Raw genomic sequence first — 24281 nt, 5'->3', positions numbered from 1 at the left:
TGATGTGATGGACAAGACCCAATCCTAAGCATAGCACAAAGATCGTGTAGTTCGTTTGCTAGAGCTTTGCCAATGTCAAGTATCTCTTCCTTTGACCATGAGATCGTGTAACTCCTGGATACCGTAGGAGTGCTTTGGGTGTATCAAACGTCACAATGTAACTGGGTGACTATAAAGGTGCACTACAGGTATCTCCGAAAGTATCTATTGTTTTATGCGGATCGAGACTGGGATTTGTCACTCCGTGTAAACGGAGAGGTATCTCTGGGCCCACTCGGTAGGACATCATCATATGCGCAATGTGACCAAGGAGTTGATCACGGGATGATGTGTTACGGAACGAGTAAAGTGACTTTCCGGTAACGAGATTGAACAAGGTATTGGATACCGACGATCGAATCTCGGGCAAGTAACATACCGATAGACAAAGGGAATTGTATACGGGATCGATTGAGTCCTTGACATCGTGGTTCATCCGATGAGATCATCGTGGAACATGTGGGAGCCAACATGGGTATCCAGATCCCGCTGTTGGTTATTGACCGGAGAACGTCTCGGTCATGTCTGCATGTCTCCCGAACCCGTAGGGTCTACACACTTAAGGTTCGATGACGCTAGGGTTATAAAGGAAGCTTGTATGTGGTTACCGAATGTTGTTCGGAGTCCCGGATGAGATCCCGGACGTCACGAGGAGTTCCGGAATGGTCCGGAGGTAAAGATTTATATATAGGAAGTCCTGTTTCGGCCATCGGGACAAGTTTCGGGGTCATCGGTATTGTACCGGGACCACCGGAAGGGTCCCGAGGGCCCACCGGGTGGGGCCACCTGCCCCGGGGGGGCCACATGGGCTGTAGGGGGTGCGCCTTGGCCTACATGGGCCAAGGGCACCAGCCCCAAGAGGCCCATGCGCCTGGGGAAACCCTAAAGGAAGAGTCCCAGCAGGGGAAGGCACCTCCTAGGTGCCTTGGGGGGGAGGACTCCTCCCCTGGCCGCCGCCCCCTTGGAGATTGGATCTCCTAGGGGCTGGCGCACCCCCCCCCTTGGGATCCCTATATATAGTGGGGTAGGAGGGCCTCCCAAACACACCTTATGCCTTTGGTGCAGCCCTCCTCCCTCTCTCCCAAGTTCTTCTCCTCTCCCGTGGTGCTTGGCGAAGCCCTGCGGGATTGCCACGCTCCTCCACCACCACCACGCCGTTGTGCTGCTGTTGGATGGAGTCTTCCTCAACCTCTCCCTCTCTCCTTGCTGGATCAAGGCATGGGAGACGTCACCGGGCTGTACGTGTGTTGAACGCGGAGGTGCCGTCCGTTCGGCACTTGATCATCGGTGATTTGAATCATGACGAGTACGACTCCATCAACCCCGTTCACTTGAACGCTTCCGCTTAGCGATCTACAAGGGTATGTAGATGCACTCCCTTTCTACTCGTAGCTGGTTTCTCCATAGATAGATCTTGGTGACGTGTAGGAAAATTTTGAATTTCTGCTACGTTACCCAACAGTGGCATCATGAGCTAGGTCTATTGCGTAGATTCTTTGCACGAGTAGAACACAAAGTAGTTGTGGGCGTTGATGTTGTTCAATATGCTTACCGTTACTATTCCAATCTTGTTTCGACGGTATTGTGGGATGAAGCGGCCCGGACTGACCTTACACGTACTCTTACGTGAGACAGGTTCCACCGATTGACATGCACTTGGTGCATAAGGTGGCTAGCGGGTGCCAGTCTCTCCCACTTTAGTCGGAACGGATTCGATGAAAAGGGTCCTTATGAAGGGTAAATAGCAATTGGCATATCACGTTGTGGTTTTGCGTAGGTAAGAAACGTTCTTACTAGAAACCCATAGCAGCCACGTAAAACATGCAAACAACAATTAGAGGACGTCTAACTTGTTTTTGCAGGGTATGCTATGTGATGTGATATGGCCAAAAGGATGTGATGAATGATATATGTGATGTATGAGATTGATCATGTTCTTGTAATAGGATTCACGACTTGCATGTCGATGAGTATGACAACCGGTAGGAGCCATAGGAGTTGTCTTTATTTATTGTATGACCTGCGTGTCATTGAAGAACGCCATGTAAACTACTTTACTTTATTGCTAAACGCATTAGTCATAGAAGTAGAAGTAGTCGTTGGCGTGACAACTTCATGAAGACACGATGATGGAGATCATGATGATGGAGATCATGGTGTCATGCCGGTGACAAGATGATCATGGAGCCCCGAAGATGAAGATCAAAGGAGCTATATGATATTGGCCATATCATGTCACTACTCTATTTGATTGCATGTGATGTTTATCATGTTTATGCATCTTGTTTGCTTAGAACGACGGTAGTAAATAAGATGATCCCTTACAACAATTTCAAGAAGTGTTCTCCCCTAACTGTGCACCGTTGCTACAGTTCGTCGCTTCTAAGCACCACGTGATGATCGGGTGTGATGGATTCTTACGTTCACATACAACGGGTGTAAGACAATTTTACACAGCGAAAACACTTAGGGTTAACTTGACGAACCTAGCATGTGCAGACATGGCCTCGGAACACGGAGACCGAAAGGTCGAGCATGAGTCGTATAGTAGATACGATCAACATGAAGATGTTCACCGATGATGACTAGTCCGTCTCACGTGATGATCGGACACGGCCTAGTTGACTCGGATCATGTGATCACTTAGATGACCAGAGGGATGTCTATCTAAGTGGGAGTTCATAAGATGAACTTAATTATCCTGAACATAGTCAAAAGACCTTTTACAAATTATGTCGTAGCTCACGCTATAGTTCTACTGTTTTAGGTATGTTCCTAGAGAAAATATAGTTGAAAGTTGACAGTAGCAATTATGCGGACAGTAGAACGCTTATGTCCTTAATGCACTGCTCAGTATACTGAACCCCAAACGTCGTTTGTGGATGTTTCGAACATCGAACATACACGTTTTGATAACTACGTGATAGTTCAGTTAAATGGTTTAAGTAGAGGCACCAAAGACGTTTTCAAAACGTCGCGGAACATATGAGATGTTTCGAGGGCTGAAATTGGGATTTCAGGCTCGTGCCCATGTCAAGAGGTATAAGACCTCCGACGATTATCTTAGCCTGCAAACTAAGGAGAGAAGCTCAATTGTTGAGCTTGTGCTCAGATTGTCTGAGTGCAACAATCACTTGAATCAAGTGGGAGTTGATCTTCCAGATGAAATAGTGATAGTTTCCCCAAAGTCATTGCCACCAAGCTGCTAGAGGTTCGTGATGAACTATAACATATCAGGGATAGATATGATGATCCTTGAGGTATTCGCGATGTTATGACACCGCGAAAGTAGGAATCAAGAAGGAGCATCAATTGTTGATGGTTGGTGAAACCACTAGTTTCAAGAAGGGCAAGGGCAAGAAGGGATACTTCATGAAACGGCAAATTAGCTGCTGCTCTAGTGAAGAAACCCAAGGTTGAACCCAAACCCGAGACTAAGTGCTTCTGTAATAAGGGGAACAACCACTGGAGCAGGATTACCCTAGATACTTGGTAGATGAGAAGGCTGGCAAGGTCGATAGAAGTATATTGGATATACATTGTGTTAATGTGTACTTTACTAGTACTCCTAGTAGCACCAGGGTATTAGATACCGGTTCGGTTGCTAAGTGTTAGTAACTCGAAATAAAAGCTACGGAATAAACGAAGACTAGCTAAAAGTGAGCTGACGATATGTGTTGGAAGTGTTTCCAAGTTTGATGTGATCAAACATCGCACGCTCCCTCTACCATCAAGATTAGTATTAAACCTGAATGGTTTATTGAATCTCGATCGTAGTGATACACATTTTCATGCCAAAAGATATAAGATAGTAATGATAGTACCACTTACTTGTGACACTGCCATGTAAGTCATAATGGTATAATACGCATGAAGAAGCTCCATGTTGATGGATCTTTGGACTCACTCGTTTTTGAAAAGTTTGAGACATGTGAACCATGTCTATTGGTGTATATGCATGAAGAAACTCCATGCAAATGGACCGTTTGGACTCACTTGATTTTGAATCACTTGAGATATGCAAATCATACCACATAGGCAAGATGACTGAAAAGCCTCGGTTTCAGTAAAATGAAACAAGATAGCAACTTGTTGGAAGTAACACATTTTGATGTGTGCAATCCAATGAGTGCTGAGGCATGCAGTGAATATCGTTATGATCTTACTTCACAGATGATTCGAGTAGATGTTGAGAATATTTACTTGATGAAACACAAGTCTGAATTATTGAATGGTTCAAGTAATTTCAGAGTGAAGTAGAAGATCATTGTGACAAGAGGATAAAATGTCTATGATATGATCATAGAGAGGAATATCTGAGTTACGAGTTTTGGCACACAATTAAGACATTGTGGAAATTGTTCCGCAATTAATACCGCCTGGAACACCATAGTGTGATGGTGTGTCCGAACATCATAGTTGCACCCTATTGGATATGGTGCGTACCATGATATCTCTTATCGAATTACCACTATCGTTCATGGGTTAGGCATTAGAGACAACCACATTCACTTTAAATAGGGCACCACGTAATTCCGTTGAGATGACACCGTATGAATTATGGTTTAGAGAAACCTAAGTTGTCGTTTCTTAAAGGTTTGGGGCTACGACGCTTATGTGAAAAAGTTTCAGGATTAAGCTCGAACCCAAAGCGGATAAAATGCATCTTCATAGGACACCCAAAACAGTTGGGTATACCTCCTAATTCAGATCCGAAAGCAATATGAATTGTTTCTTGAATCGGGTCCTTTCTCGAGGAAAGGTTTCTCTCGAAAGAGTTGAGTGGGAGGATGGTGGAGACTTGATGAGGTTATTGAACCGTCTCTTCAACTAGTGTGTGGCAGGGCACAGGAAGTTGTTCCTGTGGCACCTACACCAATTGAAGTGGAAGCTTATGATATTGATCATGAAACTTCGGATCAAGTCACTACCAAACCTCGTAGGACGACAAGGACACGTACTACTTCGGAGTGGTAAGGTGATCCTGTCTTGAAGGTCATGTTGCTAGACAACAATGAACCTACGAGCTATGGAGAAGCGATGGTGGGCCCAAATTCCGACAAATGGTTAGAAGCCATAGAATCCGAGATAGGATCCATGTATCAGAACAAAGCATGGACTTTGGTGGACTTGCCCGATGATCGGCAAGCCATTGAGATAAATGGATCTTTAAGAAGAAGACGGACGTGGACGGTAATGTCACCGTCTATGAAGCTCGACTTGTGGCGAAGAGTTTTTTCACAAGTTCAAGGAGTTGACTACGATGAGATTTTCTCATCCGTAGCGATGCTTAAAGTCCGTCGGATTCATGTTAGCATTAGCTGCATTTATGAAATCTGGCAGATGGATGACAAAATGAGTTTCCTTACCAGTCTTCGTATGGAAAGGTTGTATGCAATACAATCAGAAAGGTTTTGTCGATCCTAAGGATGCTAAAAGGTATGCTAGCACCAGCGATCCTTCTAAGGACTGGAGTAAGCATCTCGGAGTTGGAATGTACACTTTGATGAGATGATCAAAGATTTTGGGTTTGTACAAAGTTTATGAGAAACTTGTATTTCCAAAGAAGTGAGTGGGAGCACTATAGAATTTCTGATGAGTATATGTTGTTGACATATTGTTGATCAGAAATGACGTAGAATTTCTGGAAAGCATATAGGGTTATTTTGAAAGTGTTTTTCAATGGAAAGCCTGGATTAAGCTGCTTGAGCATTGAGCATCAAGATCTATAAGGATAGATCAAAACGCTTAATGGTACTTTCAAATGAGCACATACCTTGACATGATCTTGAAGGTGTTCAAGATGGACCAGTCAAAGAAGGAGTTCTTGCCTGAGTTGTAAGGTACGAAGTTAAGACTTAAAGCTCGACCACGGTAGAATAGAGAGAAAGGACGAAGGTCGTCCCCTATGCTTAAGACGTAGGCTCTTTAGTATGCTATGCTGTGTACCGCACCTGAAGTGTGCCTTGCCATGAGTCAGTCAAGGGGTACAAGAGTGATCCAAGAATGGCTCACAGGACAGCGGTCAAAGTTATCCTTAGTAACTAGTGGACTAAGGAATTTTCTCGATTATGGAGGTGGTAAAAGAGTTCGTCGTAAAGGTTATGACGATGCAAGCTTGACACCTATCCGGATAGCTCTGAGTAGAGAGACCGGATACATATAATGGAGCAATAATTTAGAATAGCTCCAAGTAGAACAGTTGTTTGGAATAGCTCCAAATAGAGCGTGGTAGCTGCATCTAGGAGATGACATAGAGATTTGTAAAGCACACACGGATCTGAAAGGTTCAGACCCGTTGACTAAAACCTCTCTCACAAGCAACATGATCAAACATAAAACTCATTGAGTGTTAATCACATAATGATGTGAACTAGACTACTGACTCTAGTAAACTCTTGGGTATTAGTCACATGGCGATGTGACCTGTGAGTGTTAATCACATGGCGATGTGAACTGGATTATTGACTCTAGTGCAAGTGGGAGACTGTTGGAAATATGCCCTAGAGGCAATAATAAAAGTATTATTATTATATTTCCTTGTTCATGATAATTGTCTTTTATTCATGCTATAACTGTATTATCCGGAAATCGTAATACACGTGTGAATACATAGACCACAATATGTCCCTAGTGAGCCTCTAGTTGACTAGCTCGTTGTGATCAATAGATAGTCATGGTTTCTTGGCTATGGACATTGGATGTCGTTGATAACGGGATCACATCATTAGGAGAATGATGTGATGGACAAGACCCAATCCTAAGCATAGCACAAAGATCGTGTAGTTCGTTTGCTAGAGCTTTGCCAATGTCAAGTATCTCTTCCTTTGACCATGAGATCGTGTAACTCCTGGATACCGTAGGAGTGCTTTGGGTGTATCAAACGTCACAACGTAACTGGGTGACTATAAAGGTGCACTACAGGTATCTCCGAAAGTATCTATTGTTTTATGCGGATCGAGACTGGGATTTGTCACTCTGTGTAAACGGAGAGGTATCTCTGGGCCCACTCGGTAGGACATCATCATATGCGCAATGTGACCAAGGAGTTGATCACGGGATGATGTGTTACGGAACGAGTAAAGTGACTTGCCGGTAACGATATTGAACAAGGTATCGGTATACCGACGATCGAATCTCGGGCAAGTAACATACCGATAGACAAAGGGAATTGTATACGGGATCGATTGAGTCCTTGACATCGTGGTTCATCCGATGAGATCATCGTGGAACATGTGGGAGCCAACATGGGTATCCATATCCCGCTGTTGGTTATTGACCGGAGAACGTCTCGGTCATGTCTGCATGTCTCCCGAACCCGTAGGGTCTACACACTTAAGGTTCGATGACGCTAGGGTTATAAAGGAAGCTTGTATGTGGTTACCGAATGTTGTTCGGAGTCTCGGATGAGATCCCGGACGTCACGAGGAGTTCCGGAATGGTCCGGAGGTAAAGATTTATATATAGGAAGTCCTGTTTCGGCCATCGGGACAAGTTTCGGGGTCATCGGTATTGTACCGGGACCACCGGAAGGGTCCCGGGGGCCCACCGGGTGGGGCCACCTGCCCCGGGGGGGCCACATGGGCTGTAGGGGGTGCGCCTTGGCCTACATGGGCCAAGGGCACCAGCCCCAAGAGGCCCATGCGCCTGGGGAAACCCTAAAGGAAGAGTCCCAGCAGGGGAAGGCACCTCCTAGGTGCCTTGGGGGGGGGGAGGACTCCTCCCCTGGCCGCCGCCCCCTTGGAGATTGGATCTCCTAGGGGCTGGCGCACCCCCCCCCTTGGGATCCCTATATATAGTGGGGTAGGAGGGCCTCCCAAACACACCTTATGCCTTTGGTGCAGCCCTCCTCCCTCTCTCCCAAGTTCTTCTCCTCTCCCGTGGTGCTTGGCGAAGCCCTGCGGGATTGCCACGCTCCTCCACCACCACCATGCCGTTGTGCTGCTGTTGGATGGAGTCTTCCTCAACCTCTCCCTCTCTCCTTGCTGGATCAAGGCGTGGGAGACGTCACCGGGCTGTACGTGTGTTGAACGCGGAGGTGCCGTCCGTTCGGCACTTGATCATCGGTGATTTGAATCACGACGAGTACGACTCCATCAACCCCGTTCACTTGAACGCTTCCGCTTAGCGATCTACAAGGGTATGTAGATGCACTCCCTTTCTACTCGTAGCTGGTTTCTCCATAGATAGATCTTGGTGACGCGTAGGAAAATTTTGAATTTCTGCTACGTTACCCAACAAATAGAACATGAGTCCCCTCACGAAAGGATCCGTCGCGAAGCCTAGCCCTCGGAGGAAGTGAGACACGAACACCACGCTCTCACCAGGCTTGGGAGTGGGAATAACCTGCCCTTGAGCAGGCAGCCTATGCGAGGTTTCGCCGGTCAAAAACCTGGCCTCTCTCAGCTTTAACACGTCTTCCTCCATGACGGAGGAAGGCATCCATCGGCCTCGAAGGTCGGAGCCGGACATTGTCGAAGGTCCGAAGCGCCTAAATCTGGAGCCTTGGGTGTTGGAACTCGAGGCGAGGGGCGGATTCGATTAAGATCGGAAGAAAGGAGTGAAGCCTTGGTCTCTTTATAAGAGGTTGAATACCAAGAGCCCTCCCCATGACCGTTTGGGACTTACCTTTGATCGAGGGGATATACCAATGGGCACGACTGGGTTACCCATGTCCATAATGATGAGGATCCCATAAATAAAGGGGACACGATCTCTGCTTCGACAAGACGTGCCAAGGAAACTGCCTCGCAAAACGCGCTGAGGTGGGACAGTAAAAACGATTCGAATAAAGGCTTGGCTGTGGCGTGATGTCACGCTATGAAATACGTCAGCAGATTAGACTTGTGTAAATATTATTCTCTCTACGGCAGTATGTGGAGCTTATTTTGCAGAGCCGGACACTATCCTTGTGTTCAAAATCTTCTATGAAGTATTCGAAGGAGGAACCCGCCTTGCAATGCCGAAGACAATCTGCGCGCCGGACTTGTCGTCATTGAAGCCTGGTTCAGGGGCTACTGAGGGAGTCCTGGATTAGGGGGTGTCCGGATAGCCGGACTATACCCTTTAGCCGGACTGTTGGACTATGAAGATGCAAGATTGAAGACTTCGTCCCGTGTCCGGATGGGACTTTCCTTGACGTGGAAGGAAAGCTTGGCAATACGGATATATAGATCTCCTCCCATTGTAATCGACTCTGTGTAACCCTAACCCTCTCCGATGTCTATATAAACCCGAGGGTTTAGTCCGTAGGACAAGAACAATGATACCATAGGCTAGCTTCTAGGGTTTAGCCTCTCTGATCTCGTGGTAGATCTACTCTTGTACTACCCATATCATCAATATTAATCAAGCAGGAGTAGGGTTTTACCTCCATCGAGAGGGCTCGAACCTGGGTAAAAACATTGTGTCCCTTGTCTCCTGTTACCATCCGCCTAGACGCACAGTTCGGGACCCCCTACCCGAGATCCGCCGATTTTGACACCGACACCGGCCCTCATAGGGCGCGCCCAAAGTGTGGAGTCTTACTAGGACTCCCTAGTCCTAGTAGGATTCTACCTTCCACATGGAATAGGAAAAAGGGAAGGGAGAAGGAGAAGGAAGGAAGGGGGCACCCCCTTTCCCTATTCCAATTCGGACTAGTCCATGGGGAAGGGGCGCGGCCACCCTTGAGGCCCTTCTCTCCTTTCCCCGTATGGCCCATTAAGGCCCAATATGAATTCCCGTAACTCTCCGGTACTTCGAAAAATACCTGAATTACTCGGAACCTTTGCGATGTCCGAATATAGCCTTCCAGTATATCGATCTTTACGTCTCGACCATTTCGAGACTCCTCGTCATGTCCCCGATCTCATCTGGGACTCCGAACAAACTTTGGTCATCAAATCACATAACTCATAATACAAATCGTCACAGAACGTTAAGCGTGCGGACCCTACGTGTTCGAGAACTATGTAGACATGACCGAGACTCATCTCCGATCAATAACCAATAGCGGAACCTGGATGCTCATATTGGTTCCTACATATTCTACGAAGATCTTTATCGGTCAAACCGCATAACAACATACATTGTTCCCTTTGTCATCGGTATGTTACTTGCCCGAAATTCGATCGTCGGTATCTCAATACCTAGTTCAATCTCGTTACCGGCAAGTCTCTTTAGTCGTTCCGTAATGCATCATCCCGCAACTAACTCATTAGTCACAATGCTTGCAAGGCTTATAGTGATGTGCATTACCGAGAGGGCCCAGAGATACCTCTCCGATAAACGGAGTGACAAATCCTAATCTCGATCTATGCCAACTCAATAAACACCATCGGAGACACCTGTATAGCATCTTTATAATCACCTAGTTACCTTGTGACGTTTGATAGCACACAAGGTGTTCCTCCGGTATTCGGGAGTTGCATAATCTCATAGTCTGAGGAACATGTATAAGTCATGAAGAAAGCAGTAGCAATGAAACTGTAACGATCATAATGCTAAGCTAACGAACGGGTCTTGTCCATCACATCATTCTCCTAATGATGTGATCCCGTTCATTAAATGAAAACACATGTCTATGGTTAGGAAACATAACCATCTTTGATAAACGAGCTAGTCAAGTAGAGGCATAATAGGGACACTTTGTTTTGTCTATGTATTCACACATGTACTAAGTTTCCGGTTAATACAATTCTAGCATGAATAATAAACATTTATCATGAAATAAGGAAATAAATAATAACTTCATTATTGCCTCTAGGGCATATTTCCTTCAAATGCGCCGCCGACTTTGGTGCCTGGGAGATAGCACTCCATGCGCGGACGTTGCTTGGATGGCTGGTGATCGGGCTTCGTCTCAACGATGACCTGGCGCCAAGAGTTGCCCAGCTGGCGACGCAACAAGGAGGGAGGCTCCTCCTTCATGTGACGTCTGATCTATACCGTGGCCACGCGGCAAGGATGGCGACTCCTCCTTCGCACGACGTCTGATTTGAACACCGCGGTTGCATGAAGGGGACTGCGACGCCGACCCTCGGTCGATCATCGTCCACTCAAGCACGATCTCGATCAGCCGAGCAAACTCTTCGTCTGTTGCAACTGCGATGGCGAGGAGGACGACTTTTGCTCCTTCTCGTTCGAGGAGAATCGGCTCCAGCTTGATGGATGGTATGTGAAGACTATCAACACGTGACTCTGCTAGATTTGCTTTTAGTCTATCACTCAGGGCATGGCCAACGCGCCACTGTGGACGGCTGCCCCAGCGCTTGACGTCACTCTAATATGTCCACGTAGGCACAACCAGTAGCTTGCAGATGAAAGCGTGATCCTGCAGAGGAAGTAGCCTCCTAGTGACAAAAGCAAGAGAGAGAGGGCAAAGGCGAGAGACGGTGTGAGGTAGCTTCTCCTTGTGTGCATGTATAGTAAGGTAAAAAGCAAGGTTGTATACGTCATACATGGGCTTGATGGGGCAGCTCTATGCGTTGAGTGTTTGAGAAACTAAATGGTGCCTCATCTATCTTTACTTAGGTGGAAGAGGTGAGGCATTAGGAAGGTGATGCCTCTTTTGTACATGCCCTCAATAACCTTGAGTGCAAATGACATCGTTGCTACCGGACTATTTATACTAGTAGAAGGCACATGCTATACAAGTAGGCTCTTTGTTAGGGCATGTACGATGCATAGCCCCAGGGTGATGCCTCACATGCCATGTAGGACCGGATAGAGAAGCAGGATCCTCTATGGGAGACAGGTGCTTGGAGAGAAAAAATGTGGTTCAGTGTCAAAAGCTGAAAAAGGTTGGCGTGAAAAGTAAAGATGCATGTGTACTAGAGTCTTTATTTTCTATTTCTTAATGAGACCTATTAGTGGTAGCTTGCATTTTTTTAGAAGAACAAGGGGCTCCTTCCCGTTCCATTATATGAATGAAACCACAAAGTCGTTTAGGGATACATCAACTCACTGAGAGGAGCAGTTCAGGGAAGATCTAGGAGAAGGAAATTACATCAAGCATGCAGACATAATCGCGAGGAACACAACATGCACATAGCGCAAGCAATTCTTGGGAGGCTTTGCGAGACTTCAGCGGGGGCGCAGCCACAGCTTGAGGCGACCAGGTGGCCGTCAGGGTTGAGATCGGGCTTGAGAATGTTGTTGTTCCAGTCTCTCGCTTCTTGGAAGGAGAGGCAAAGCCCAGTGCATCGTCTGTGATCTTCAGCTTGATCCATGGATCCACCAAAGGGGCTTCGGGGTGCCCCATCATCAGCCACTGATTAGTAGCGGCCGTCGCAAGAAGTTTGCTGGTAGCTTGCATTTGAGAGAAAAAATAAATGTAGATGCCCTAAACTACTTTTTGTTATGGGGCCGCCCTTATTGCACATGCCCTTAGGCAGCAAAAGAGATACCGTATGTCTTTAAATGATGAGTACGTAAGAAAACAATCACAATGAACCTTTTCTAAGCACCACCACGTGAGGGTACAGGAGGTGTGCAGGTGTAGTGTGTGGACAAGTCCAGAAGAATCCAGCACAGCTCATTTTGACGCGCGAGCTCATTCAGCGAATTCCAGAAATTAGAACCACTGGATCGGTTGTGTTTGCTATGATAAATTGATAAGCAGTATCAATTCACATTCACTTTGTGAAAGAAATCAACGGCTAAGAAGTGGTCCACGTCAGGGCCAGCGGCAAATTCAGGTTTAAAATTTGCTGATCATAGCAGCAGTAGAGATATCAGCAGGACACAATCATATCGTACCTTTTTTTTAGGGACAATCATATCGTACCTTAGCTGGAGCGAGATGGACCAAAAAAAATATTTTTCAGAAGGGGACGGAAGTGGTGCAGACTCGGACAAGCAGGCCCAACATCTGTGCGTCACGTAATCCCTATCCCGTACCGCGTTGGCGGTCCATGCGAACACGCATCCCTGCAAAAAAAGAGTCGGCCGTTCTGCTCCCGCCACACGCGCGCACGCACACACACATGCCGCTCCTCCACCCCTCGCTTCCGCCGCACCGCCTCCTCGTCGTCCGGCAGTGCAGGCTCATCGCCCCGCCGGTGCATCCTCCCTCCCGCCTCTCCGTAAGGTCGTGCCCTCGCCGACCTCCGAACTATCCTAACCCCAACTATGTCAGTTCTGACAGCAAGCCGCCACCTCTTTGGCTCACCCCTTATTGTTCTTGCACAGGGCGGCGGCGGCGGCACCGGTCGCGCATGAGGTGTGCGCGCTACCCTTCCCGCCGGACCGCGCCTCCCACCACCGCGAGCTCGCCGCGGCCGTCGCCTCCGTCGAGCGCGCCTGCCGCCTCTGCGTGGATGTGAGTTCAACTCGTCCCCTCTCCTTTTTTTTTAGATGAACAGGGAGGTTTCCCTCCCCGGTTCCATTACCAGCATGAAACCAAACGCGATCTCCAGTTATACAGCAGCTCACTTAGAGGAGCAGTTCAGCCTAAACGGCATTAAGAGATAAAAAAGGGAAACCAGGGACCGTCCCCTCTCCTTTGGATGTGTCCGTTTGAGAAACTGGAGGCTTGTCAGATTTGGGCGTGGGGCTAAGCTAATCTCCGTTCGGTGATATCGGTAGTAGTGTAATACTAATAAACTGATATGGTCCTTTGGTAAAGTCAGATTCCGGCATTGTGTGTGCGGATTTTGGGCGTTCCAAAGCTCAGTTGCAGTAGATTTTTTCCTGAACTGAAAACTCAGCTAGTTAGTCGGCTACAGAGCTGAGCAGCGATTTTACAAATCATCAACTAATTTGCATTTTTGTGTGGAGCTCCATAATGTTGATCTTCAGCAATGCCAACATGGAGAAGCTTTGATAAAACCATGAGACTTCCCGTGTGCGAAGTTCCTTCTCTGGCATAAAGTTTGCCACAGGAAAATATAGCACAGAGTGAACCACCAATATTTTGAAGCAGGATGTAGTCTGCTCAGTATTATGTCAGCTTATGAAACTTTTTTTAAACGTGTCTAGAGCACCACTTTAGTCATTCAAAATGTTCCAATAGCCAGGATAGGTCATAGTGCATTGCAAATTTAATATGTCTGTGACAGGAAACTGAAATCATGTCTAGAACAAGATTGGAACAGATACGATTTAGCCATTATCAGAAAATTACCCTTGTTTAGCAGCAGAAAAACAATTTTGTTTTAGTCAGGTTTACCAACAACAGAGGTTTCAGAGGAAAAAGACTATACTAAACCCGAATGTTCAACTTTTAGAGTTGCCAATTTATCATCCATCATCCAATTATGATTTCTTAAATTTTAAATGTTTTTCCGACATGTCGCTGAAAATAATCGAGCAACCTGAGCTTATTTTGCTGGTTAAATTGATTGCCTTGACAGGTGAGGGCATCAATGCTTGTAGGTGACGAGAAGATTCTTGAAAAGAACGATCAAACTCATGTGACAATTGCAGATTTTGGAGTTCAGGCCCTTATCAGCTTTGGTAATTCATAATTCATTTCCTCAGTTCAGCATATGATATGCACTTTGCACCGTTGTCTGATGCCACCTCTACCATGATCCCATTCGAAGAGCTACAACAACTGTTCCCATCGATACCTCTGGTGGCAGAAGAGGACTCAGCATTTATACGGTCCTCTAATACTGCTGATAGTAAGAGTAATACACTTGTTGAGTCCATTTCAAGTTTTTTCACAAAACATGTGAATAACAACGGTCCTCCTTTAACTCATGATGATGTGCTGAGAGCTATTGACAGAGGAGGCAAGGATGCTGTCTCCTTTGATTCAAATCCTGCTACTTATTGGGTAAGCTATGAAAGTTTTATTAATCATACATCCAGATCTGCAAAAGTTAGTTCCAGTGAATAAAGATGATGCTTTAATTTTGTAGCTACTTGACCCGATTGATGGTACCAAGGGTTTCTTGAAAGGGGAGGATTCTTTGTATGTGGTATGTTTCTTTGTATGCATTTTATGACTCATGATTAGATTTTGTTGATCACGTCACTACTGAAATCTGGAAAACAGCCATTGTTAGAGCATGCTACAAAACCGCACAAGCATACAACTTCGTTATGGGCTGCACATTCATGCATGCACAAAAAATGTTTTCCCCATCGAACAAGCATGGGACTCATGGGTCTTTCTTGGTAGCCACATTCGTGTTGACCATGCTTACTTTTGTGGGATTATCTGTATCTAGGGGTGGGCATATTAACCGTTGACCGAACTACCGAACCGAAATAACCGGGACCAAGACCGAATAGACCAGAACCGATTATTTCGGCCAGAACTTCGGTGATGACTTCTGCAAAACCGAATTTATCTCGGTCAACTCGGTTTTAGGCATCACGTAACCGAAAACACCGAACAGACCGAATAAACGTGATATGGGCCAAAAATTGTAGAAGGCCCAACGCAATGCATGACTATGTATTCACGTTTGCTAATCCCCCCGTAGCTCTCTGCCTCGGCCCACATGCATCGACCACACATATCTGGATATCCCCACTCGGCAACAACCTAGCCGCCCTGCTTTTCCCCCAGCAACCAGCGAAGGTGGATCGGCAGCCGCCACCAGATTCCATGTCGTCGCTCCCTCTATCACGGCGGACCACGCCATCTCCTCTCTATCTCCCCATTCCAGCGGGTGGCAGCATGACCCTCTCTCTCTCCATCCCGGCGGCCGACGCGGCGACGCCATCTCATCTCTATTCTCAGCGCCAGTCGCCTCTTCTGCTTTCCTCTGGCAGTAGGTGAGTCAGCGGCTTCGATCTGGATAGAGAGTGCGAGCTGCAGAACATCGATAACTTCGGTTAAGATCGAGACCGAACCGAATTCATCGGTTGACCGAACGCTCGGTTAGATATTTTCCAGAACAGTTTGTCTAATTCACATCTAGATGTTTTTTAAAAATGTCACATCTAAGCTCCCACAAATATATAATGCAGCAACAAGAAACAAAAAAAAACTAGGACAAAAAAATAGACCACAAACAGAGTGGACAAAAAAATAGATGTGTCCTAGACAGACCCTTTCTAGAGCACCGATCGGTCATCATTAGCACGAAACCGAATTCCTTAATAGCCCGAGAAACCGAACCGAGCGGATCGGTGCAACCGAACGCCCAGGCCTATCTGTATCGACACTATGGACAGGCCTGGGGCAGTGGTGAAGTACTCCCCACTTGTGCCAAGTGGTCTTGGGTTCGATGCGGCATCTCTGCGTTGCACCATGCAAGGGTAAGGCTTACCTCATATAATCCTTCGCCTTCCCCGGACCCACCTGGTGTGGGAACTTCTAGCACTGGGTTTGTCCTATATTTATCTGTATCGACACTATTTGTGTAGTTTGTTCCAATACTTTGGTCAGCCACTACCTTTTTTTTCTTCGAAAAGGAGGTTATCCCCGGCCTCTGCATCAGATCGATGCATGCGGCGTATTAAACAAGTAAAAGGTTCAACAAAGTCTTCAGGTCTAAAAGGTAAACAAAGCTCACAAAGAGCAAAAACAGAAAAGAAAAAAAAAGCCACAACCGACTGGCATATAGAAGATAGGAAACTAAACACCTATCCTATTACATGACCGCCATCCAAACCGGTTGAAGATAGCCCGTGCTACCGTCTCTCACCGGATAGACCCAGTAACCATACGCCCCTGGCATCCGTCGGAGTGAGTAGCGACCACATACTTTGGTCAGCCACTACCTGTAGCATTGGTAATTCGGATGCATGCATCAAAAGCAATAATCAGCATTATGTGGTTTGTCATACTTTTGAGGTTTGTAGCTTGACGTTTATACCTAGTCTTTCATTCAAATAAATCATTGATTAACCAAGGGTAAGAACACATATGCAAAAAAATTATGAGGCACATTTCCTTTTGACTCATCGTTCAGTATCAAAATCCAGCAGTTTTGCATGTCTGAATACGAAGTATGTTTCCTCCTATCTGGTCACTGTTCGATAAGGATTTATTCCTCAGTGGTTTTCTAACATTAGATCTTAGTCACTTTGTTTTCTTACTCTCTTTCTTCCAATATGAAGCTTTTTGGCTTGGTCCTTAGGTGGGTTTGGCTCTTGTGGTGGATGGAAAGTTAGCAGTAGGAGTGATGGGATGCCCAAATTTGACCGAGACTACCGTAGGCGACACGGAAGATGAAAGTATTGCGGCTTGTCCTGGCCATGGCATCCTTATGGTGTCTCATGTAGGCTGTGGTACTTGGTCTAGGCCCATGTCTGCTGAGATTGGCCAATTGACAACGGCACCGGATGTTTGGAAGAGATGCTCTGTTGATCCCTGTTCAGTTGCACAGATGGCACGCTTCTGCATTGTTGATAGCCATACTTGGGATATGATGCCATTATCTGCCCACTTCAGCTCGACAATGGATGAATCTGAGCCGAGAGATGAGAACAAGATTCTTCTCCAAAATTCTTGCGGTGGAAGGTATGTTGCAGTTTCCTCGTGACAATCCACGCATTCTAGTTTACCTTCCTAACCAATTTAAACATGGTCCTAGTGAATCAGCACAAGGCTTTTTAAGGATTGGCAGTTATTTTATCGCCATCCTAACAAGTTCTCAATGGATATTTCAAAAAGATGTTATTCACTACTAGGTTGTTAGCATAATCTGAAATGGAGCCATCCTTTTTCTTTCTTTTGCTGCCCTGCTACCTTATTGCTTTTAGTTTTCCTAGAAAATATCTATCTTAGGTTGGTAGTGACTATCTTAGACTAATATCGTATCGATTTGTTAATACATGATTTACCGTGATCTGACCTTATTGTTGCTGCTTTTTTAGCTTGTCCAAGTATCTCTTGGTAGCTTGTGGGAGAATGTCAGTTTTTATCCTCCTAGCACGGGCGGAAAAACTACTCAAGGTGACCTCTTGCTTGAATTTTCCGTTGTACTGTGTGACAAGTTAGACAGCTTGCTGGCTTAGTTTGCACTTGTACTGATCCTTTCTTCTCCGGCTATTCACATAGGCTTGGGATCATGCTGTTGGGGTAATTTGTGTTGAGGAAGCTGGAGGTCAGGTATGTCACGTTTGCTAGGCCAGGGATACAAGAAATGTCCATTTGTCTATTGATTCTTAACATTATAGCTATACTTATGAGTCTCTAAATTGATAAAACTGACAGACATGTGATTGGAGCGGGAAACCATTGGATTTTGGAGCTGACCTAACCGGGCATAGAATCATCTATCCTTCGGGTGGTGTTCTGGCGACAAACGGTGCTCTTCATGACAAGCTTGTGGAAATGGTCTCAGCAAATTACAAAAATAGCAACGTTGAATAGATTCAGAACTGAAACACGTTTTTTTTCTTTCTTTTTTTCACTTTCTTTTCACCAAGGTGGTCTGGCTGAGCATTAGATTGCATGACTTCTCGCGTTACAGAGATAAACCACAAAATTTGGCAGATTACTTTCAGTGTTGATACCAAAATGTATCTACATGAAGAAAACAGATGTTCTCTCTGAATAGTTGGTGCCTGAGCTGCTTAAGCAATGCCATTCAGAAGCTGTACAGGCTAAACATGATTGTCCTCTTATTAGCCGTCTTGGTATCCAATTGGTTGCCAAATTCTAGAACCTTTTGCCTCCAATCTGACAGTAGACAGTAGTGCACCATACAATATGTTTGGCCATCAGTTCAAACAGACGAGCAGTCATCGCTCCAGCGCAGGGTAAGGATAACGACTTACCTTCCTATGGGTCTTCATGCAGAAGTCGGCAATGCCCGCCAAAAGGTTAGCACATGTACTACGATACCATCTTAGTTGAGGTGAAGGAAAGAGAAATCAGCAGAAAAGACTCACCTTCTCTTAATTAAGAGACGATCTCTTACCAACAATGTGGTCTCACCATACTTTTAGGAGGGTCTTGTTATTAGAGATAAGAATAAGAGATAACCATTCTACATTTTATTTTTATTGTCTTCTCTAGGCTATATGGCAAGCTTAAGATAAGACAGGCTTTGCCATTGGCTTCTTGTTGTAATCCATGTTGACTTTACAAGGCATCATCGGCTACTGGTGCATGAATTTGTTGGTCGAAGAAAGTAAAAAAGAAATACACGCCTTGGAAACAATTCTATCATGTGAAGCCAGAATGTTGAAAGTTAAAAAAAGAGAGTCAATTTCACTTTTTACCTTGAAGTTGTACATTTGTGACACATATTGCCTCATTTAGTGAAACTTCTGTTGAAATATCAGATTTTGGAACACGGTTTTACCTTAATTTTGCATTTTCCTTGTTTATATTAGATAAGATCTGCATGTTGTGCCAATGATTCCTAAAAAAAAGTGTAAAGATCAAAGGACATTATTGACAATCATGTCCAGACTTCTCTTGTCCATTTGTTTCATTCATCGTCATCATCCAGATATTTTTGACTCCGGACGTCACCTTACACCTTGCCTAATGGACATGCATCAGAATAAAAGGGCCCAAAGCTTCTAAAAAGGGTATTCTAGACGAATTTTTACTCGATGGGTAATTAGTGTCACAAATGCATATATAGGGATAAAATGTGGAATTCACTCTAAAAAGAGTGTAAGATCATGTTTCATTTTTCTTACCATCACTCTTTCCTCCAATCTTCGCCGTATGAAAATCAACTTGATCTATTTACCTTCTGAACAAATTTCATTTTAATTTACTTACTAAACTTCTCAACAAAATATAAGATAAATCACGAACATGATTTGATAATATTTATCTATACAATCACATCAACATTATGGTAAGATAAATTACAAGCTAACATAATGCATGGGTGATAGTACCTCCGTTGGCTGGGCAGCTGGGGTAGCTGCCAGCCCATCCGAGTTTGAGTCCCAAATCGAACGTGTTGAAATCTTTATAAGGACAAATATTTAAATATTTAGAAAGCGGAGCGAGTACAAATCTAACACAATTTTATCGGGAGCGAGCGAGTATTATATACCCTGGCCTCTGGCCTTGTTGGACGCGTCGTATCCTTGTAGTTCGTGATTGCGACGTGTTGAGTTGTTGACCCTGTCGGCCATGGCGGATCACAGAGAATCCCCTGATACTCGTAGCAGCATCCCGGATGACCTGATCCCCGAGATCATCTCCCGCCTGCCTGCCCGAGCGGTCCTTCGTTCCCGCGCCATCTGCAAGCTGTGGCGCAGCATCATCGACGACGACCGGTTTCCCCACGCCCACCGCCGACATCAGCCGCACATGCCCCTGCTGCGCCTCTACCGCGACGACAGCCTAGCATCCCCGGAACTGAACCCGCCGTACTTGCGCGTCCGCATCGAAGGCATCGACCTCCGCGCTCGCGCGTCCCAGCCGGTGCTCCGTTTCGCCGTCGCTCAAGAGCACAAGCACGCCGTCGAGTCCGAGGAGAAGCGGCCGCGACGGGACCGCAATTTCCGGCACATCGATCCGGCGACGCTGTGGCACCCCAGCGCGTTCGACGTCCACGGCTCCTGCGACGGCGTCCTCCTCATCTCCCACGGATGGAGCATATATGCATACAATCCTGCCACGCGCTGCTGGGCCGACCTCCCCGAAAACGGCAGCATCGTCATCGGCTTCTACGTGCATCGCCCTTCCGGCAACTTCCATATCCTGTTGTCCCACCGGCTCTGTCGTGCCGAGCACTGGGTCTTCACCATGGGCCACAAGGTGGTCCAGAGGCGCATTGCCTCCCCCGACTTTCTGTCCGATCAGAATACGATCCGCCCCGCCTGCGAGTCGCCGCCGGCCCTCGTCTCCGGCAACCTGCACTGGCTGCCGCAGAGCTTCCAGAGCGACAGACAACTGCTGGTGTTCGACACCGTCTCGGAGACGTTCCGGTGGATGAGCCCATCCGACGTAGATGCGGACGGACGGGCGCTGCTGGAGCTCGAGGGCATGCTTACCATGACCGTGCGCGGGGAGAGGACGGTGCAGCTCTGGGTCATGCCGAACTACGAGCAACCTGCCTGGTTCTGCAAGCTCCAGTTCTCACTCTCGGTGGATCACATCGACCGCTTCTCCGGCGTGGCAGTCGTGTCGCTGGAGGGAGACGTGCTGGTCCATGGCGAGCGCTGCGTGTTGCAGTGCGATTCCAAGGGGAGAGTGCAGAAACATCACAAGCTTGATTGCCACCGGACCGTCGCCATGCCACACTTGTTTAAAGAAAACCTTGTTCGACATGGCTGCCTTGATTGTCCACAGCCCAAGGCAGGGTGGCGTGGTCGTGAGAGACCACCTTTTTTCCGCGATATGCGATGGATGCTACTACCGTACATGAAAGTGGATGGTGAAGTAATCCCTCAAAAAATGTAAATGGAGTAATCCCCACAATAAACTGTTAGGTTTAGATGTGTCCAATTATATTTTAGGTTTAGATGTGCTTTAGCAAAACTGTTAGGTTTATGTCCTCATATATTTCTCCATATGGATCTGATGAATTTGTGGTAGATATTTCTGTCGCTGTTGTTGGTGTGGTTCATTGTGACTTTGGAGTCCTTCTTTAGCGTTTTGATGAGGATCTTATAGTTTGACAACATCTATCTCTGGAGGATCATCCCCAACCTAAGTATGTTCAAGGATTATGACTTTTCATCCTTTTGGATGGGCGACTCAAGAGGATTTCTAAAATATATGAAGGTAGTGAAGTATGTGCAGGTGTATGAGTGACATTTTCGCTGTTTCGATTTGGCTGTAGTTCACTTTACTAGGGCCAGTTCTTTTGGCAGACTAAAAAAAAGCTATCTAATCTCTAGCTTTTCACATAAACCGTTTTTCTTATTCACTAAGGCTTCTAAACTAGTGATGGTGTAACTAATTTAAAAGTCTCAAGAAATTTATGTTTAAGCTGGGAAGAGACAGCTTATTTTTTAAGCCACCCAAAAGGACTGACCCTAAAGCCTTGGCCGTATTTCGTATTCCAAAGATTGATATCATGGAGAAGATGTTTCTGAAAAATTTCTTTGTACTCTCTCTAGCGACAAATAATATGGATCGGAGGGAGTAGTTCTTTGTTACAAGAGTTACTCTGTGATTTCTCAGATCTACTCTAATCTAAAGCATTGTACTTGTAATTTTTGTCGAGTTTGAATACAGTTATAGGTCATTCTAGAAACACATCTCCCTACTTTGAAAGGAAAGGACACATTCCCTCTAAGCCATGACTTGAAGATAGTAACATGTTGCTTTTCAAGCCTATAAGCTACAATGTCCAATTCATGTTTATCCATTTGCTTCCATTTTTGCAAGGATGGTTCTTCCCCTCTGAAAAGTCTGTCATTTCAGATAATCCAAATCCATGATGCCAGAATATAATTTCCATGAAGGACGGCAGGTTTAACTTTGTCTTGATATCATGAAAAGAAAAAATAATTCACATACTACCACATCAGCTCTGGATCGACAAAAAACAGCACTACGAGAACTATTCTCACAACATCAGAAGGTTCATGAGTTACTAGGAATGACATTAAAGAAGTGGTAAACTTCATCTTCATCAAACACTCCAACCTCAGTTGAGCAGATCTCACAACAAACAGGGTGATAAACTGGCCCCTTGTTTGCAACTTCTGGTGTAGCAGAATCAACAGCCGTTACTTTCCGATTCTTCCTTTTTCCTTTCCCCTCCCGTAGAATCTGATCAGTCTTGACCTTGCAGTTGCACACAAACATTGCACGGTACTGGTTTACATACTTTTCGTGCCTGAACATCAGAAAAAACCATCCACAATTTTAGTATTGGTGTTCGTATAAAATACCAATTTAAGCATTGTAAAATCTATTGTCAGCAGTACCAATATAAAGGTGAACAATCAGAAAGACAGATAACTGAGAATATTTAAAGCATTCAGGGTTCTGAAGTGAAAGCTTCGATTGAATCCTCAAGGAGCTGTGAAGTACAGTGACAACTTTATCTGGTGTACATGTTTCTTTTCTGCGTGGATATAGTTTAACTGTACAAGGCTTGGGAAACAGATGATTACATGATGGGTGGCAAGAGGACTTGGTCTAAGAACATAACCATGCTGGACTCGGTACAACACAGCACATATCTGAGCCGGGAGGCCAACACGTATATATCACGGTTAGTTGCGTTATCTTGTGCAAAGCAAGCTATTTCTGAGCATTGTGCAAAGCAAAACAACATCGTAATGTTTATAGAGATAATCATATCACAGACTTCACAACATACAACAATTAATCAGATATATTCATGTTTCAGACTTCACAACATACACCAAACAAATTGTACTTGTGGGATTCTCATTCTTGTTCAAACAAACCAGATTAAGAGTTCAGTAGAAACAAAATTTACTTTTTCAAATTCATAACGAGGAAACAAACAGGCACAGTTAAGAATGATGCATTTATGTAACATTTCATCATAGAATAAGCTTATGAAGATAGATTGCACATGCTAATCTAAAACAGTGGTTTCTGCTTCCAGGATAATACCTCTCACATAAGCAAAGCCAAATTAAGAAATTAAACGTTTAGGAACAATTGAGATGTACACAGTTATCCTAGACAAATAAACCATGCAGAGATTCTATTATTTCTTACAGCCACTTGATCAGTATGACGCAGAGATGCGGAAGCTCTGAAAAATACTTACTCACATATATTCCTAACGGTATTAACAATATGCCAACTTCCCTAAACATGATTATAGAATCAGTACCACTTAAATCTCTCCATGAATTTATCAAACTAATGCAATTATCCTATACATGTTTACAGAGGCAGTCACAGCACAATCCCAATAGTACTTGTGTAACAGATATAAGTTGTTCCGTCTTCACCTTTAAAGAATTTTTTTTTGCAATCTTCGCCATTAGGAAAAAACATTGCTGCAAAGCCTTATAGTTTTTTTTTAGCATAATAAAAGTACAAAAAAATAAAAATGTAAAGGCATTATAGTCCAAAGAGCCCCCTAGTCTCTGAGACGAGACCCTATGTGAGGCATCAAGTGGATTACCTCTGGGAATCCAGGCACAAGGTAGTGAAACACGCGGGGCAGCTGAGCACGGCGTCAGAAGTCCGTCCTTTCCTCTGCTTGTGCGCCCAGCGCTCATCAACATCGTCTACGGCGGGGTCGTAGAACTCGGGCTCCACGGAGTAGTCTATCTCGTCGTCGCTGGACACTGCACCAAATTAAAAAAAAATTGGCGAATCAGTACAATTACTTAAGAGCACTTATTAGAACATGATTCATGAGCATGTGCTGCACCTTGCCAGATTGCAGGAGCCTAGTTCTTTGGAGCGAGAACAAGGTTTACATGTGGGGTTG

The 24281-nt window shown here is 45.4% G+C and overlaps 3 protein-coding genes across 3 annotated transcripts in view; 2 read left to right on the top strand and 1 right to left on the bottom strand.

Annotated features, from left to right (window-relative positions):
• Positions 1-12863: 12863 nt before the first annotated feature.
• On the top strand, positions 12864-18587 carry LOC123127809 (putative PAP-specific phosphatase, mitochondrial). Its single transcript, XM_044547651.1, has 9 exons — positions 12864-13111; positions 13213-13342; positions 14376-14478; positions 14568-14803; positions 14889-14948; positions 17064-17446; positions 17803-17881; positions 17987-18037; positions 18143-18587. Exons 1-9 carry the CDS (start codon positions 12936-12938, stop codon positions 18299-18301), a joined length of 1377 nt encoding a protein of 458 aa, XP_044403586.1. The 5' UTR covers positions 12864-12935; the 3' UTR covers positions 18302-18587.
• A 1380-nt stretch (positions 18588-19967) lies between these two features.
• LOC123130706 (uncharacterized) lies at positions 19968-21425 on the top strand. Its single transcript, XM_044550525.1, has one exon. The coding sequence runs from the start codon at positions 20033-20035 to the stop codon at positions 21305-21307; it is 1275 nt and encodes a 424-aa protein (XP_044406460.1). The 5' UTR covers positions 19968-20032; the 3' UTR covers positions 21308-21425.
• An 823-nt stretch (positions 21426-22248) lies between these two features.
• The window catches only part of LOC123130705 (E2F-associated phosphoprotein), a 2826-nt gene continuing 793 nt past the window's right edge, over positions 22249-24281 (bottom strand). Inside the window, exons 2-3 of the mRNA XM_044550524.1 lie at positions 23970-24135; positions 22249-22694 (exon numbers count right to left, since the gene is read on the bottom strand). Coding sequence (XP_044406459.1) covers positions 22439-22694; positions 23970-24135 — 422 coding nt within the window. The 3' untranslated portion in view covers positions 22249-22438. The remainder of the gene's footprint in view (positions 22695-23969; positions 24136-24281) is intronic.

This window comes from Triticum aestivum, chromosome 6A (assembly GCF_018294505.1).
Source record: "Triticum aestivum cultivar Chinese Spring chromosome 6A, IWGSC CS RefSeq v2.1, whole genome shotgun sequence".
NCBI classification, from domain to species: Eukaryota; Viridiplantae; Streptophyta; class Magnoliopsida; order Poales; family Poaceae; genus Triticum; species Triticum aestivum.
This window is presented reverse-complemented; position numbering and strand designations above follow the sequence as displayed.